This window comes from Podarcis tiliguerta (genome assembly GCF_965153285.1).
Source record: "Podarcis tiliguerta genome assembly, chromosome: 8".
NCBI classification, from domain to species: Eukaryota; Metazoa; Chordata; class Lepidosauria; order Squamata; family Lacertidae; genus Podarcis; species Podarcis tiliguerta.
In genome coordinates this window covers 19,751,810-19,765,130 of record NC_139541.1, presented here as the reverse complement: position 1 = coordinate 19,765,130, position 13,321 = coordinate 19,751,810, and the positions used below count along the sequence as shown (strand labels likewise).

Here is a 13,321-nt window from a genome sequence, read left to right as displayed (position 1 = left end):
TAAATCCATCAAGGCTGCTCTTACGTACTTACTTTCAGGACCAGAAGGATGTTTCAGATAGGGAGAGAGGGTTGTATCCACTGTTAGTCATACCCAGAACATATCACTTAAAACTAATGTGCATGACTAATTTGAATGAGGCCACATCCACACTATATTTTAAAAGCACTATTACATCACTTTATCAGTCATGGCTTAAAGCATCATGAGAACAAAAGTTTGTTAAGTGTGCTAAGAGTTAGTAGGAGACCCCCTCCTCCCCTCACAGAGCTCAACATCTCAGAGGGGTTTGACAATCAATCCCTCTTCTCAGGGAACTCTGAGAATTGTAGCTCTGTGAGGGGAGTAGGGTGTCTCATAACCACCCACGGCCTCTTAATAGACTACAGTTCCCAGCATCCTCTGGGGGAAGCCATGACTTTTTAAAGTGGTACAATAGTACTTGCCTGTGTAGTGGGGATGGAGGTGGGTGGGGATGCAAGCCACTCATTTTGCCTTATGATGCTTCCATATGGCCTTACCTGGTGTAGGCTGCGTTTGGCCTGCAAGGCAGCATTCAGTTTTTCTTCCTGCTTCACTCTCATCTTTACAACTTCGTGGAGGAATTTCTCTTTGGCTTCTTTCGTGTCCAGGCCACTGTCCAGGGCCTGCCTGAGGTGCTCCAGCTCAGCCTCCAAACCGCTGGTGCCACTCTGGGGTTCGGCGTGGCTGGCGACTTCAAAGACGTTGCTAGTAGTGGGCGGGGCTTGCATGCTGGGTGAGCTCATGTCCTTGGCTGAGCTCGAAGAAGCGAAGGATGGGGAGGAGAGTGAGGACAGAGAGGAGGTGACTGGGGAGGGGAAAAGAAACACAAAGGCGGCAGTCCCCCCGCCGACAAAAACAACATTAGAAAGCTAAAAATCACCTGTGTGTCTGGCTTGCAGAAAGGACATTCATAGGACCCAATACACATTGTACCCAATCAGACCATTGGTCTATCTAGTAAAGTAATAGATACACTGACTGTCAATGGCTACCCAGGGTTTAAGTCAGGGGTCTCTGTGTGCAAAGCAAGCGCTCTAACCACTGAGCTGCTTTCCTTTTCTTAAAGCAAAATGGGGACAAGACAGACTTAGAATCATAAAATCATAGAATTGGAACGCTCCCCATATCAGTCGTCTAGTATAACCCCCAGCCATGCAGGAATTGCATCGGTTTCCCATCCTTCCATCCTTCCCCATGGCAATGTTCCCAAGGAAAACAACCAGGGAAGAATTAGAAGAAAATAAGAAATGAAGTAGCATGGGGTAACTCACACTTACATTCTTCTCGAGTCTCTACTTCGATTTCTGCTTCAGACTCCTTTTCTTCTTCTGCAGCAGGGACAGCGGCAGGAGCGGTGGCGACAGCAGCGGTTGGCGTAGGTTCGGGAATGGTTGGGTTTTCGGCGACATGTTTCCTTTTCCTTGGTTGGGAGGGGCTGTTCAATGGCTCACTGCTCCGTGTTGCTGCTGGGGCACATGGGGGGTTGCTTACGATCTTTGGCTGAGGCGGGGGTGGTGCAAGGGCCACATTGGGGGCCACGGCATTCTCAAAACTTTTGTATGAATACACACTGCAGAGGGGTTGTAGGGGACAGTTGGAAGGGAGAAAAAGAAGTAACACCTTCAGTGATGGAACACACACTACTACATTTGCAGGCTCAGGAGACGTCTGCATGCAAGGGTTTACATACAACTCATCATCAGCACAGTGAACCGGGTACAGCAGGAACAGGAAAAATGCAGTTCTTTGGATGTTTGGGGGCTACAACTCCCATCAGCCTCACCCCGCACAGCCATGGGCCAGGGATGGTGGGAACTGAAGTACAGCAGCATCTGGAGGGCCACAGGTTGCCTATCATTGGTTTGTGCCATTAATATCCCATATCTTTAACACAATCATATTCTAGGAGGCTAGCAGAAAGAACTAATGTTGTGTTGAACTAGGTCCTGCTCAGAATACACCCACTGAAATTAATTGTTCCACGTTAGTCATGACCATTAACTTCAGATAGTCTACTCTGAGTAGGACTAATGTTAGATACAACTCATAGTTGCAATATGTAAACATTTACTGGGGCAAATCAGCAGCCTTTTCTGTGCTACAAAATGCAAATTAACAAGGGGCCTGAACCAGCATATGATATAAATTGCTTGTGAGCAAATGATGCTGATCCTATGAATGTTTACTCTGGCATTCAGTCCTACTTTCTTCAGCAGAATATAATTTATATACCATTTAATCATCAAAAGCTCTGAACTGTTTTCATAAAATATAAGATACACATTAAAAGTACCAATAAACATCAGCTGCTAAAGAACAAGTTAACCTTAAAAAATTCTAAATAAAATATTCAGTTTTAAAAATACATGTCAAACTTACGTATTAGGGTAGGCTTGCTTGAACAAAAATATTTTAGCAACAACATTTTTGAAACAATACAGTGAAGGTGCCTGCCCAATATCAATAGGTAGGGAGCTGCAAAGTGCCGCCATATCACCAAAGCAATTACTTGGGTTGTATCCAGTGCTTGAGTAAACCCGCTGAAGTTAATGGACAGGACTAACTTGGGTCCATTAATTTCAAAGGGTGTAGAGTCTTGAGTAGAACATAGGTGGACACAACCCCTTGCAAATGTGGAATGGACATTATGTGTCACTTGTAAAACGAAGCTCTGCAATGAGATTACAGCCTTAACTGGCTTAAGATGAGCTGGGACTCAGGTTATTGTGCCACTCTTTCCGCTTCCTCACCTGTCTCTGATCAAAGCAGGGATGTGGTTTGGGAGGTCTTTTTCGTTTGCTGAAACGGCAGGGGACCAGGGCCGGAAGGCAGAGAGGCGCTGTCGTGGATGCATGCAACCAATACTCTGCTGAAGCCAAAAAGGAAACAAAAAGGAAACAGTGAGATACACGCAATCACATGTTTGTGAGCTGTAAATCTGGTATAAGCTGCGGGAGGCGGGGGGGCCGAGGCTTGAAGATCCATAGGTAATAGGAGGCATTATAAGTCCATGTGAAAAATCAAAGGCCTAGCCAACAAAGTCGTACACAGGGTAAACCCATTGGAATTAACGGGCCTATGTTTGTTGTGTCCATTAACTTCAATGGGTCTACTCAGAGTAGGACTAGCAGTGGATGCAACTCAAGGAGTCTAGTACAGTCTTAAATTTCATTCTGTTGCTGGTTTTAATTTTCCACTCTTAAATTGCCCATAAAACCGAAAACAATTCAAGTACAGTATCAGTGTTTAGATGTACCAATGGTCTTACTTGACAGCTTCCTATATTCCTAGTTTATTAGATCTTTCTAATTTTTTTAAACGTGATGTATGTATTTATTCTGTGGCAAGAGATTCTTACTGCAACCTTATCCTAGTTGGAAGAGAAATATCTACAAAAGAAACTCCTCTACAGTTGTTCATTTTAAATACCAGTAGATCTAAAACTGAAATAGAGGGTCCAAAAGAGAAATTGACCATGAATGAAGCAAAATAAAAAATGCAAAAGAGGAAATGGGTTTTACCCAACAAAGTCCTACTGCCTGAAATTAATGGTTAATCATGTCTTATTAATTTCAGTAAGTCTATTCTGAGTAGGGCTAACAGGATGCAGCCCATTGTACAGGTGTTTTTCTTTGGAAACAGCACCTAATTAATGTATGGTGTCCTTGATGAAATCTTTTGGGGCCCCTTTCTCTTTACAGTCATGTTGGAACCGCTCATATGTGGTTTCTTCACCACCACCCCAAGTAGAGTAAAATAAACGAGATTTTTAAACCAAATTTCTGGACTATGAATGTAGGAAACAAAGCCTTTAGTCTCTAGGCTGACTGACAGTGGCTCTTCATGGTCTCATGTGCAGAAAGGGCTTCCTAACCACCTGCTAACTTTTTCTTTAAGCTGGAGATTGAATTTGAGGCTTTCTACACACAAAACCCCCTTCATGGATCACTGCCTTATTGTGGCGAAGGGGCTTGAATAACTCAGAGAAGCTATGAGCTATGCCAGGCAGGGCCACCCAAGACGGACAGGTCGTAGCTGAGAGTTTAGACTAAATGTGATCTACCTGGAGAAAGAACTGGCAATCCACTCCAGTATTTTGCCAAGAAAACTCCACGGACATAAAAAAGGAGAAGCTTTGGGTAGAAAGTGAGCGTTTCCGAGGCATGCTCTGGTTCATGGGCTCACAGAGAGTCGAACACGACTAAGACGACTAAACACAACAACACACAAAACAGGCTCTACCTATGACCAGTCCTCTAAAACTCACCTTGCTGGATGAATTGGACAAGGACCGTAACCAACTAGACTGCTTCTCTTTGTCACCAATTATTGGAGACTGCAAGGAGTCATCTATTTTGGGTTTCTTGGGAGCAGGAGGATCAGATGGTACCTGAAAAGAAGAAAGAAAAGATTTACTGGCTTGAATTTGTATTCCTGTCATTTTCCATTGCATTTTTAGATATTAAACATAGTTCAAACCACCACTAGTTGAACAGGAATACACCCACATGGAGACCATTATCTGAAGAGCAAGGAAGCGTCTGTTCTAATCTATCCTACGAGCTTACAACATTATCTCACAGGATGCATTGTTACAGGTACTGTGACTAGGACCGTTCTTTCCTTGTGGACTCCAGGTCACGGGTGAACTATAGGTAGCACACAAAAATTGCACATTGCTGTGTGTGTCCATTAGAAAACACCCTAAAGGCAAGCTACAGTTATACCTTTATCAGAACCAACAAAAATGTCACAGAACAACTGAGGGCATGTGTTCAAGCTCACAGAGGCGTATCTACATACATTAAACCATGGTTTAGTGTTATATAATGGAGCACATACAGTCTTTCAACAGTCTTTTGTTTGTTTTTTAACCATCCTGGATGTTTTCAACTTCTATACATGATTCATGTCCACCCAGATTTGGGGAAACACTTTAAAATTCATTTCTAGCTATGTTTCCTGGGGAAGGGGTTCAGTACCACTGGGACAGAAAATTGACTGGTTTCCCCAACGCTCTGTGACTGACCTATGTAGTCCTCCAAACTTTAGAACTGCTTTTTAAAAAAGCTAGAGGTGAGAAACAAAATTTCTAGTATATGTTAAAAGACAAACCATTTTAAAAACATATTCTTAAAGAAACCAAGCCTATAAAATCAAAGCATTCAACACTACCTGTCTTTTCCCCACTCACCCCCAAATCAAATTTGCCTGCTACCTTGTTTTCTAATTGTATGCAGAAAGGTGAGTTTTTAAAGCTGTGGTTTTGAATTGGAAAGATTATTTTAGATGAGAACAGGGCAGACTTTGTTATTCTGTTTGCAGTGGTTGTTATGCTGATGACTTCACTGCGCCGCAGCTGCAGGCAGATTCTAGTGGCCTGTTGCCAAGATCTGCTTTGCCTTTTCCACAAGTTGCTCTGCTCGGCCTATAAATCACCCGCAAGCATAAGCAAGCCCTTTTGGCCGCCTGGAACCCTTTTCTCTCCAGGGACACCAGAAGATAAATTCCAAGGGCCCCAATGTGGCTTTGCCAAACAGATTGGTACCTACTGGTTGAACTGGGGCTCTGGAAAAAGCCAGAAAGCCAGCCAGTACAAACAAGATCACTGGGTAGGAGAGGGTGGGTTGAATGACCTCATCGTAATTGCTCTCTCCCCCTACCCTTCAAGGCAGGGAGGGAAGTGTCAATTCCATTTCAAGACCATGCAGTTTCTTCTCATGAAGGATATGACTGAACATGGAGACAAAGAGACCTATGCTGATAATGATGAGCCACCCAGAGCCCCACAGGTGTGTGCCGGGATGCTATTCTTTTTTCTAATATGAGCTCACAAAGTGGTAGCCCTGTGTGCAGAGTTAAGCCTAACCCTCCCCGCTACCGCCATGCCAATTGCTAAATGTGGGAGGATTTGCAAAGTCCATCCTTTTCAAAACTTTATTTCTTTTTTAAAAAACCAACCTGATTTGTTTTTGTGCTACCTCAAGAGTGGCAAGGGAGCTTTCTGAATCTGTGGATAAGTCAGCATGACTGGAGCAATAATAGTAATAATATTGGTGAAGGGGGAGAAAACTTCCTTCTACTTTTGCAGTTTCTGCCTGTGCAAGAAACAGTGACAGCATCTGAATGATATTTGGCAAGCACTGACAGATCCCAGCCCTGTCCACTGGGGCTGCAAAGTCAGGCTGGGAGGGGACCTGGAATGAGAGGCGGACACAGCAGGTGCTTCAACTCAGTACAGAGATGTGTTTCTTTCTTGCCCATTCCCCCCCCCTCACTTTTCCCCTCCACCCTCTGCTCATCTGCAGAAAGAGTATTTTGTGCAGACTCGAGACAATCAATTGGGATGGTTAGTGTGTGTGTGTGTGTGTGCTGGGGGTGGGGGCAGGAGCCCTGGCACAACAAGCTAAGCGAAGTTTTAAAAGCACGCAGCTGTAAGAAATAGCTTGTACAAAGTGAGGCAACCTAAATAGATTTGCCGAAAGGGGGATGGAGTGGGGAGAATGATAAATATATTATCTTACAAAACACAAACTCAGTTCCTTGCTTTTCCACCATCCCTCTGATCAAGGCAGAAAAAAGGGAAATAGACCTGTCTGTCAATACTATGTTATAAGAGCATTAGTCTGGGTGGAGGGGTCCCCCTCCCCCAGTTTGCAGCACTCATCTCTCACGGGAACTTAGGAAGCTGCCATTATCGCATGGAGTCAAGCCATTGTTCCATCTAGCTCGCTCAACACTGTCTACTCTGATTGGTAGCAGCTCTCCAGAGCTTCAAGCAGGGGGCATTCCCAGCCTCCACCTCGAGATGCCAGAGATTGAACCTGAGACCTTCTGTGTGCAAGGCAGGTGCTCTGCTGCTAAGGTACACAGCTTTTCCTCCCAGCTTATGCCACATAGTGTTAGAAAATTACCAGGTGTCATGAGTGTTTTGCAACTGGAGAGGGTCCAATTGCAATTACCTCTCTGGTTGCCAGGCCGGCGACTGACATCTCCATCTGGCTGGCCCCCCTAGCTTTCTTAAGCAGGTAAGCAGAAGAGCTTATTTACTGCATTTATATCCTACCTTTTTCTCTAAGAAGTACATGGTTCACCCCCCTCCCATCTCAGTTAATCCCTACAACAACCCAAGGTTGCCCAGTGAGCTTCATGACTGAGTGGGGATTTGAACCTGATCTCCCAGGTTCTAGTCAGACACTCTAACCACTACACCACACTGCCTTTCTAGAGTATTTCAGCTATGGGGCAGGTATATAAATTAAGCAGGTAAATAAATATGGGGAAAGCAAAATGTCGCTTAGAGAAGGATCTGAAATATTTTCTTAAAGTCTGAATTTGTATTCTAGATTATTTGATTTGATATTTTAATGTGTTGTAAACAACATATTTGTAATGTGTTGTAAACCATATTTTTCTTTAAAATATAAAGCAATATAGAAATAAAATTAATGATAATAATAATAAATTCATTGTTTTAAAAAAGTGCTTAGACATTCCATTGTGGCAACTGTAACCTAGGTTTGTATTACAAAAGCCACCACCATGAGTCTAGTCTTGTGAGGCTGAAAGGACTGCATCAACAAATCTCCACTCTGACAGTTTTGGTTTGCAAAACCAAACTTTCTTGAGTGCCTGCACACTCCTATGAATGGTGGTCTAGAAATACAGTGAATGAGTCGGCCTGGTCAATTATTTCTGTGCTGCCCTGGACAGCAACCAAGCATACCTATTCATATCAGGATTGGGGAGTAAAGGAGAAGATTGGAAGATAATAACAGCAACTTCTGTTCAGCTTTTCTTTCATGGCTGTGGAAGAATCTGACATCAAGAGATCGCAACCTTGACCTTGGTCATCAAAATAGTTTTGACTAATGCTTTACTCACTGCATCATAATGACTAGCAAATCTGTGATGGCACAAAGCTTTTGTGGACTAGAGCCCCTTTCACCAGATGCATTTTCCTGTCAATCACATTATCAAAGCCAACGGACAAGTGCATTCTCCATATTTCCAAAGGACAATGGCAGAGTTCAGCGTTGCTGCAAAGTTGCTGCAATGAAAGCCCTTTACGGTACTTCCTAAAGCACTGCAATGACCTGGGAAGAGTTTACTGCAGGGCCAGCTACACAGTCCCATCATGTGTTAAATGTGCTTGTCTGGGTTCCAAAGAAACATGCAGCACCGTATGCTCAAGGGAGTTTGTTTTGGACTTGCTTTTCAAGAATAGAAACCCCATTTTGCCACATGCCAGACTTCTTCTGAAACCAAGAACACTATCAAAAGCAATCTGTAGAAATTGGGTGTTCAGGCAGCTGTGTGTGTGTGTGTGTGTGTGTGTGTGTGTGTGTGTGTAAAATCAACAACCCACTGAGCATGCCTAAGCCTTTCAGTGCACAGGGAAGTAGCTTTTTGGATCCCAGCCAATGCGTTTTGAGAAAGAAACAAGTTGGAAGCCAGATATTTCACCTATGATTCCAAAAGGTGCTTCTTGAAATTTTGGTCCCATCCATCTGAAGGTCATTCCCCATTAATCAGACTAATTTTGGCACTGGCCAAATAGGATCATGCTTGATGTGTCTGGCCAAATTTGCTAGCTCGGCACAGCACAACGCTGCAGTAGCAAAGCCGAGCGAGGTTGGTGGGAATAGATTTCTCACCCTCTGCTTCTCAGAACAGCCCCTCCTCCTTCAGGCCAAGCAATAATAATAAAAGCAGCAGGCTAAGTGATAACAGAGCTGGCATGAGCACCTGCTAGTTTCTTTTCAGATGAATGCACCAGCAAAAATTTCAGCACCCAGCAGAAGTGACTTTTCAAGCTTAAGGCGTTCAGCAGTGTTATAGCTATCTCCTGAAATTCCCAAATGCCCAAGCATCAAACTATGACACGTTCACATACCAAGAGGCTTCCATTTAACAAATCAGCCTAAACAATCTGTACAGAAATACAAATGCAGCCAAACTCTGGGTCTATTGCAAGCCAATTCTACCCCATCCCTGAACTAATTTTCACATCATCTTGTGGAATGGTATTTTCCTGCATCTTGTGGAATGGTATTTTCTTACTCCTGGTTTTCCACTCCTTTCATCTATAACCATGCTGAACTTTGGGAACCTATTTTATATACCACTGTGGGTTGTTTTCCTTGGGACTGAGTACAAATACTGCATGATTCGTAACAAAATGAATATACTAACAACACTGTGAAAGGGATGCTAGTTTGTATGAAGTTTTTTGCCTGTGTGGCAGCTTCCTTGTGTGAAAGCATTCTGGCTGGCACTTGAACAAAGCAGCTCATCTTTAAACTAATTTAGAACAATTTCAGCTTGTTTTTGAGCTGGATGTCTATAGACACTCCAGAACTAGGAGCATTTCCTGTACTAGTTGAATCACACACACACACACACACACACACGGAAAAGAAGCTCAATGAAAACACTACTGAGGCCAAGAAGATGGTTTCTGTTTGTGGTTTCCTTGAAGCCCCAAACCGCACAAGAAAACTGGGGAAAGTTTCCAGCTAATGTGGCCTGTTCTCAAGGGAATTATCCCATTATTTTCTGAAGCTGAAAATTTCTGTTGGGCATTTAATTAAAGTTCCTGCACTTCCCAGCAAGCTGCAACAAACTTTGTGGCTGGCCGAGATGCTTTAAGGTCAACAGGTGTGCTGGATGACCTGCTGAATCATCCTCTAATGCTGAAATTCAGCTTTTTTGACCCAGAACTATTCCCATATCCAATATGGGGGGGGTGCATCTTAATTTAAGTGAATATATTGTGATTCTATCATTTCTCAATGACCATAAATAATGCCCTTACGCATCAAACTGAAGTCTCTTATACACACCCTTGCCTTGTTGTCCTGCTTCCTTACTCCAATGATTTCCCAATGATTCAAAGAGTTGTGGGCACATGAATGCAATTGATCTACTGCTGCTAATGTCACAACAAAATTCCTGCCTGCCTACACAGAACAACCTTTCTGTGTTTTAAGTTACTGAAGTTCCTATGGGACATTAGAGGGGTTCTTTCCCAGGTGAGAAAGTTATAGCCGTTCAAAGATCTTCTGACTTTCCCTCTCTCTCAGCTTCCAGATAATACCTCTCCTTCCCATATTGGTGAAACAGCCCAAAAGGTGATGAATAAATATGCACAGACCTATGAGATGCTAGATAGGTAAGGCTCCATTTCTAACTGGCACCATTCCAAGGGTGATATATCCTCTTGTGGCTCCAGAGTGGTTTCCAATCCATGGAAGCATAAAGTAATTACTCTGCAAGCATTCACACTAATCACAGTTTCTGTAGTTGATGTCTGGCTGAGAATATAGACTCCCCAGTGTGAAAGTGACTCTTGCAAGCTGGCAGAAAAGTGTGCGGAGGGAGGGAGGGAGGCTACACTTGTGGCTTTGAAAACATCTGACGAACTAGGAGCAGGTGCAAGGGACCCATATGCATGAGGTCTCCTTGGCTCAATTTTTCCATAGCAACCAGGCTGTTAAAGAAAAGAGCAGAGCACACATACCCCATATACTTCCCACCCAATCTTTACACAGAGATTGGACTTGAATCTGGGTGCTGGACAATGAAGGTGAATGGAGCTGCCCCACCAATCTTAGTGCGCGCACACACACACACACACACACACACACACACCCTGCCACCCAGCTGCCACCTGTCTGTCTTTTAACTTACAACCAGTCTATGGGGATGCCACTGGCTGTCACCTTCCTCTTTCTTAGTCTCAATGTTGCCTTTTCAGGGGGAAGGATGCGGGGCACAACTAGAATTAGTTGGGTCTGCCTGTGATTGGTTCTGGCTCCACCTACTGTTGGCCTCTCTGCCTTCCAACCCTAGCAACCTTGATAGGCAGCAGCCACCATCAGAGCCAGGGATTCACAGCCTAGCTCAGCAACATCACAGTCATTTCAACCACAGTTTCCTAAGGAACCAAAATGCCCTAAATTCACAAAGTTATTGTGAAGATACTGCCCCCTCCAATGCAATGCATTCCATCACTACAAGGGAGCAACTTAAACGCTGTTGCTATAGATCAAATATGAGAGGTGCTTCCCCACCACTACTCCACCCCCTATTCTACAAACCCTTGCAAATATTCAGTCCTTATAATTCCCGGAGATGCCATGAAAATAAATGAAAATGTCACTTGATAACAAATGCATTGTGGGGGTTTCTTGAGCTTGATATGCAACACCACAGAATACAAACGATGCAATGATGGTGCCCACAAGAAATAATGATGGCCACCAAGTAATTAGGCAGATTCACGGTGGATAAAGCGATCATTGGCTACTACCCAATACCCACAATGACTGTGTTGTTATCTCTACTGCTAGAGACAGCATGCCTCTGAATACCAGTTGCCCAGAGTTGCAAATGGGGAAGAGTTCTGTTGTGCTGAGGTTCTGCTTGCAGGCTTCCCATAAGTGTCAGGTTGGTCACTGCAAGAACAGGATGTGGGAGAAGGTGGGCCTTTGGCCTGATCCAGCAACCAGGAACTGCTTACGTTCCACATCCTTATGTTAAAATGCCCCTAAATATAAATCAAAATAATTCCAAAATATTTTCAAAACACACTCAGGAGACCTGAATCATCATTTTTGGATTACTTGAAGATGAGAGCACTGCCGAACATGCACAAGAACGTGCACAAACAACTTACAAAAGTAATTAGACTCATGCAATTATAATGCCGTAGGTGGTAGTCCCCTTCCCCCTCCTTTTATCTTTTCATAGTTTGTGCAGAGAGACAAGATCCGTTCTAACCATGAGTAAGGGTGGAGCTTCCTGTCTTGGCAACTACTTGATAGCTGTTTGTTAAACAAAATGAAGCAGATTTCTGAGAGAGAGAGAGAGAGAGAGAGAGAGAGAGAGAGAACCACAAGACCCAATGCCGGTCTGATACTGGTTTCCAGAAACCTCAAAGCTAGATTTCATGAGAGAGTCAAAGGGACCCCGGAGACGCTAACTGATTTTCTTCCTGAGTAAACAGGTATTGTGCAAGACAAGGCCTGAGACACAGCTTGATTGTGCAGTGCAGAAAAGGTAATTGAGGGACACATAGAGACTTGGTGTATATGGGGGGGGGGTAATGAATGAATGTGCCTTTTTTACCAGCCCTTCTGGACAATCTTATGGGGACCACATACCAGTGATGGGTGGATCCAGATGCAAAAGAGGACGAAACAAATTTTTTACCTCTTACACAGTAGGGCAGTTTCTACACACACCTCTATCCTCCATTCAGACAACCAAGAGGCATTACCGTCCCAGACACCTCAGATAGACAGAAACACTCAGGAGCATATAAAATAGGATGTGGCCTGGAGAGAGTCCTGAGGCCCAGACAGAGGCTTTGGCCCCAGGGCTTGAGGTTCCCCACCCCTGGTCTAGGGGCATAGGAATTATACATTGGGAAGAGAAAGATATTATTTCCGCAGCCCCTGTAAATATATTGAATCAATGCATCTCAGTCGGTCAGAACACCCAGCTGCAAATATTCAATTTTTCTTGTGTACCAATGGACATTTATTTATTTATCATGGCACACATGATTCTTTTCCCCATTTTATTCTCACAAGGGTCATGTGGGGTAGGTTAGGTGGAGAGTGTGAATGACTGGCAAACTGACTGCATTCAGCAGGAGCTTCATGGCAGAGTATTTGAACCCGGATCCCCCTGGTACTTGTCCAAGCACATGCACCATTTGCACCTCGCTGGCTATTAAAATGAAGAAAAGCACCCCCAGAACAATGCTCCAGTCAGTGGGACTACAGAACTTGTCAGCCCCAGGTCATGTTTCGCTCTCCAAAAGCTACCAAATTGCTGACAGACATGTTTCTGATCTGTACAAAATAAAGAACAATTCCCTTCATGTTTCTTCTCCTTCCAGGGAGTGATCGCTTTAGTTATTTAACCCCTGGCGCCTCCAGTTTTTTTAAAAAATTAATAATCAGGTAGTAGATGATGTGAAAGAGCAGCTGCCCTTAACCCCCATTGTCTCCCAACTCCCATCAACCCCAGTTAGCAAGTAAGGGGTGGCTGCCCTGAAGAACTACTACCAGTCAGAGTAGACCATAATACTCTGGCTTAGACTGACATATACTCTGACCTGGTATAAGGTAACTTCCAATGTTCTTATCTGGAAGTGCATACAAGACCAGTACTGGTGGTGGTTGGAGACCATTCTTAACGCTACTTCTTTCACTTGTGGACCTTTGCTGGTAGATATAGAGTCCAGGAGTTAGTTCTACTAATAACTTTTTTATGGAGCAACAAA

General features: G+C 43.8%; 1 protein-coding gene across 4 annotated transcripts in view; it reads right to left on the bottom strand.

Annotated features, from left to right (window-relative positions):
• Window positions 1-13,321, bottom strand: part of SKI (SKI proto-oncogene) — a 148,385-nt gene that overhangs the window by 12,248 nt on the left and 122,816 nt on the right. The window contains exons 2-5 of one of the 4 annotated variants that reach the window (XM_083453917.1): window positions 4,292-4,414; window positions 2,775-2,890; window positions 1,302-1,594; window positions 522-829 (exon numbers count right to left, since the gene is read on the bottom strand). In XM_083453917.1, the coding sequence (XP_083310043.1) occupies window positions 522-829; window positions 1,302-1,594; window positions 2,775-2,890; window positions 4,292-4,414 (840 nt within the window). Of the gene's footprint in view, window positions 1-521; window positions 830-1,295; window positions 1,595-2,774; window positions 2,894-4,291; window positions 4,415-13,321 lie in introns of all 4 variants that reach the window. The other 3 variants (XM_083453915.1, XM_083453914.1, XM_083453916.1) reach the window with 3 other exon arrangements.